Here is a 4,967-nt window from a genome sequence, read left to right on the forward strand (position 1 = left end):
GAAAAGGGAAAATTTGGGGTTAAAAACAAAAAATAAACAACAAAAAAACCCAAAAGAGGCCAAAATTCCCCCAAAAAATCCCATTAAAGAGAGTCAAAATGGGCCCCAAATCCCCCTCGGCCGCCGCCTCCCAGAGCAGCTTCAGCCTCATAGTCCGGATCTGGGGGAAAAGGGAAAATTTGGGGTTAAAAACAAAAAAATAAACCACCAAAAAACTCAGAAAACCAAAAAAAAAACCACAAAAATTACATTAAAATCCCATGAAAAACCCCCAAAATCAGCCCCAAATCCCCTCAGCCGCCGCCTCCGAGAGCAGCTTCAGCCTCAGAGTCCGGATCTGGGGGAAAAGGGAAAATTTGGGGTTAAAAAGCAAAATAAAACTAAAAAAAAAATCAAAAAGCCCAAAAAAATCCCATGAAAAACCCCCAAAATCAGCCCCAAAACCCCCTCGGCCGCCGCCTCCGAGAGCAGCTTCAGCCTCAGAGTCCGGATCTGGGGGAAAAGGGAAAATTTGGGGTTAAAAAGCAAAATAAAACTAAAAAAAAAATCAAAAAGCCCAAAAAAATCCCATGAAAAACCCCCAAAATCAGCCCCAAATCCCCCTCGGCCGCCGCCTCCGAGAGCAGCTTCAGCCGCAGAGTCCGGATCTGGGCGAAAAGGGAAAATTTGGGGTTAAAAACAAAAAATAAACAACAAAAAAACCCAAAAGAGGCCAAAATTCCCCCAAAAAATCCCATTAAAGAGAGTCAAAATGGGCCCCAAATCCCCCTCGGCCGCCGCCTCCCAGAGCAGCTTCAGCCTCAGAGTCCGGATCTGGGGGAAATTTGGGAAAATTTGGGATTTGGAACCAAAAAAAACCCCAAAAATGCAAAAAAAAACCCAAAAAAGGCCAAAATTCCCCAAAAAACCCATGAAAAAGAGTCAAAATGGGCCCCAAAACCCCCTTGGCTGAGGCATCCCAGAGCAGCTTCAGCCTCAGAGTCCGGATCTGGGGGAAATTTGGGAAAATTTGGGATTTGGCACTTTGGGATCGACACCTCGGGTCCTAAAACCACAAAAATCCCCATAAAAATCCCATAAAAATCAAAAATATCCCATTAAAGAGACCCAAAATGAACCCAAATCCCCCTTGGCTGAGGCATCCCAGAGCAGCTTCAGCCTCAGAGTCCGGATCTGGGGGAAATTTGGGAAAATTTGGGATTTGGCACTTTGGGATCGACACCTCGGGTCCTAAAACCACAAAAATCCCCATAAAAATCCCATAAAAATCAAAAATATCCCATTAAAGAGACCCAAAATGAACCCAAATCCCCCTTGGCTGAGGCATCCCAGAGCAGCTTCAGCCTCAGAGTCCGGATCTGGGGGGAAAAGGGAAAATCTGGGATTTAAAACCAAGAAAAACGCAAAAAAAAAAACCCAAAAAACCTCAAAAAACAAAAAAAAAGCTCAAAAATCCCATGAGAAACCCCCAAAATCAGCCCCAAATCCCCCTTGGCTGAGGCGCCTCAGGCTTTCACCCCAAAACTGTGGAATTTCAACCAAAACCAAATCCATGGGATTTAACTCAAAACTGTGGGATTGCACCCCAAAACCCCAAGATTTCACCCCAAAAAAGTGAAATTCTGCCCCAAAACCATCCCAAAATCACCCTGAAACTGTGAAATTTTACCCCAAAATTCTGGAATTTCACCCCAAAACCCCCGGATTTCACCCCAAAAAAGTGAAATTCTGCTCCAAACCGTGGGATTTCACCCCAAAATTCTGGCACTTCACCCCAAAACTGTGAAATTTTGCCCAAAACCCTGGGATTTCACCCCAAAAAACTGAAATTCTGCCCGAAAACCACCCCAAAAAACCACAGGATTTCACCCCAAAATTCTGGCATTTCATCCCAAAACCACCCAAAAACCCCAAGATTTCACCCCAAAAATGTGAAATTTTGCCCCAAAACCACCCCAAATAATCAGGAAGTTTTGAGTTGGATTTTGGGGCAATTCCTGTTGATTTGAGACTATTTCAATGGAAATTTTGGGGAGGATTTTGGGGCTATTTTCTAGCATTTTTTTTAGGATTTTTGGTGGATTTTGTGTGATTTTTGTGGGAATTTTTGTAGGAATTTTGTGGCATTTTTCTAGGAATTTTTGTAGGATTTTTTGCAGGATTTTTGGTGGCTTTTGAGCGATTCTTGTAGGAATTTTTGGTGGATTTTCTGTGATTTTTGCAGGACTTTTTGCAGGATTTTTGGTGGATTTTGTGTGATTCTTGTAGGAATTTTTCTAGGATTTTTTTGTGGATTTTCTGTGATTTTTGCAGGACTTTTTGCAGGATTTTTGGTGGATTTTGTGTGATTCTTGTAGGAATTTTTCTAGGATTTTTTTGTGGATTTTCTGTGATTTTTGTAGGATTTTTTGTGCGTTTTCTGTGATTTTTGTAGGACTTTTTGTGGATTTTCTGTGATTTTTGTAGGATTTTTTGTGCGTTTTCTGTGATTTTTGTAGGACTTTTTGTGGATTTTCTGTGATTTTTGTAGGATTTTTTGTGCGTTTTCTGTGATTTTTGTAGGACTTTTTGTGGATTTTCTGTGATTTTTGTAGGAATTTTTCCAGGATTTTTTGTGAATTTTCTGTGATTTTTGCAGGAATTTTTGTAGATTTTTTGGGATATTTTATAGGATTTTTTAATAGGATTTTCGGTGCATTTGTGTGCAATTTTTCTAGGATTTTTTGGTGGATTTTGTGTGATTCTTGTAGGAATTTTTGCAGGATTTTTTGTGGAATTTTTGTAGCATTTTTTGGAGTGTTTTATAGGAATTTTTGTAGGATTTTTGTGGGATTTTCTAGCATTTTAAATAGGATTTTTTGTGGATTTTGTGCGATTTTTGAAGGAATTTTTGCAGGATTTTTGGTGGAATTTTTGTAGGATTTTTTGGAGTGTTTTATAGGAATTTTTGTAGGATTTTTTGTGGGATTTTCTAGGATTTTAAATTTGATTTTTGGTGGATTTTGTGTGATTCTTGTAGGAATTTTTGCAGGATTTTTGGTGGAAGTTTTGTAGGATTTTTTTCAGTGTTTTATAGGAATTTTTGTAGGATTTTTGTGGGATTTTCTAGCATTTTAAATAGGATTTTTGGTGGATTTTGTGCGATTTTTGAAGGAATTTTTTGCAGGATTTTTGGTGGATTTTGTGCGATTTCACCACAAATTTTTACAGAATTTTTGTCGCTTTTCTCCGATTTTTCCAGGAATTTTTTGTCCCTTTCCCGTGACCTTCCCAACAATATTTTACTACTCCTCCCACCATTTTTTGGGGTGAAAAGCCCCAATTTTGGCTCACCCCACGTATTTGTATCCCGCGAAGGCCACGAGGTCGATGGGGGTGAGGTCGGTGCTGACGGTGACCAGGTAAAGGCTCAGCAGGACGCTCAGCACCTCCAGCAGCAGCCAGGCCAGCGCCGAGCTGGCCACCAGCCCCAGGCTGTCCGGGGAAAATCTGCAAGGCCAAACACCAAAATTTAATTCTGGCATGGCCAAAAAAATTCTGCGAAAATTTGGTGAAAATCGGGCGAAAAACGGAGAAAAAACGGAGAAAAAACGGAGAAAAAATGGAATTTTTTGTGATTTTTTGGGGATTTTTTTCAGTTTTATTGGGGTTTTTTTGGGGATTCTTTTAGGATGTTTTGGGTGGATTTTTGGGGGTTTTTTAGAGGTTTTTTTGGGGGATTTTTTGGGAATTTTTGGGATTTTTTGAGGGGTTTTGTGGGGTTTTTTTGGGGGGTTTTGGGTCGGTTTGGCTCAGCACCTCCAGCAGCCCCAGGCTGTCCGGGGAAAATCTGCAATTCCAGACACAGAAATTCAATTCTGGCATGGTCAAAAAAATTCTGTGAAAATTTGGTGAAAATCGGGTGAAAAACGGAGAAAAAATGGGATTTTTTTTGTGATTTTTTGGGGATTTTTTTAGGTTTTATTTTGGTTTTTTGGGATTTTACTCAGAGAAAAATCTGGGAATTTTATCCCAAAATTTCAGGATTTGGAGTGGGGGATAAAGGGGGGAGGGTTTAGAGGAAAGAATTTGAGGGGGAAAAAAGGGAATTTTGGGAAAAAAAAGGGATTTTAGGGGGAAAAAAAAGGGATTTTTGCGGGAAAAAGGGGATTTTAGGGGAAAAAAGGGGATTTTGGGCGGGGGAAAAAGGGATTTTTGTGGGGGGAAAAGGGATTTTTTTGGGGGAAAAAGGGATTTTTTGGGGAAAAAAAAGGGGATTTTGGGGGGGGGAAAAGGGGTTTTTTGTGGGGGGAAAAGGGATTTTTTTGGGGGAAAAAGGGATTTTTTGGGGAAAAAGGGGATTTTTGGCAGAAAAAGGGATTTTTTTTTAGGGAAAAGAGGAGTTTTGGGGAAAAAAGGGGACTTTTTGGGGAAAAAGGAATTTTTGGGAGAAAAGGGATTTTTTGGGGAAAAAAAAGGGGATTTTGGGGGGAAAAAGGAATTTTTGGCAGAAAAACAGGAGATTTTGGGGAAAAAATGCATTTTTGGCAGAAAAAAAAAGGATTTTTCAAGGGAAAAAGGGATTTTTGGGGAAAAAAAGGATTTTTGGGAGAAAAGGGATTTTTTGGGGGGAAAAAAGGGATTTTTGTACCTGTTTTGGGTGCCCAAAGCGAGGCCAGCCAGGAGGATGTAGGTGAGGAAGGCCATGGCTGAGAGGAAGAAATTTGGGGATTTTGGGGTTTTTCTGGGGGAATTTTGCAAGTTTTTTTTGGTATTTTTGGGAATTTTGGGAGATTCAAGGGGTTTGGGTGGAAAGTTGAGAGATTTTAGGGAGAATTTTGGGGGATTTGGGGAGAATTTTAGGGATTTTTGAGGAAATTGTGGGGTTTTTGGGGGGGATCCTGAGGATTTTGGGGGTCCCAAGATGGATTTTGGGGGTCCTGGAGGGGCTTTTGGGGGTCCTGAGCTGGATTTTGGGGGTCCCAGGG

General features: G+C 40.7%; 1 protein-coding gene across 3 annotated transcripts; it reads right to left on the reverse strand.

The window, feature by feature from the left end:
- Positions 1-464: 464 nt before the first annotated feature.
- On the reverse strand, positions 465-4,770 carry LOC120513729 (protein YIF1B-like). Of its 3 annotated transcripts, none has more exons than XM_039733395.1 (3): positions 4,631-4,770; positions 3,334-3,489; positions 465-492 (listed from the first exon to the last, which is right to left on the reverse strand). In XM_039733395.1, the coding sequence occupies exons 1-3, from the start codon at positions 4,684-4,686 to the stop codon at positions 480-482; spliced, it is 225 nt and encodes a 74-aa protein (XP_039589329.1). In that variant the 5' UTR covers positions 4,687-4,770; the 3' UTR covers positions 465-479. The 3 variants fall into 3 exon arrangements, with proteins under 3 accessions (XP_039589329.1, XP_039589328.1, XP_039589330.1); XM_039733394.1 differs by lacking the exon at positions 465-492 and adding an exon at positions 604-647; XM_039733396.1 differs by lacking the exon at positions 465-492 and adding an exon at positions 1,146-1,173.
- Positions 4,771-4,967: the final 197 nt, after the last annotated feature.

The sequence above is a fragment of the Passer montanus genome, unplaced genomic scaffold, assembly GCF_014805655.1.
Source record: "Passer montanus isolate IOZ18808 unplaced genomic scaffold, ASM1480565v1 scaffold867, whole genome shotgun sequence".
In the NCBI taxonomy this organism is placed as follows: domain Eukaryota; kingdom Metazoa; phylum Chordata; class Aves; order Passeriformes; family Passeridae; genus Passer; species Passer montanus.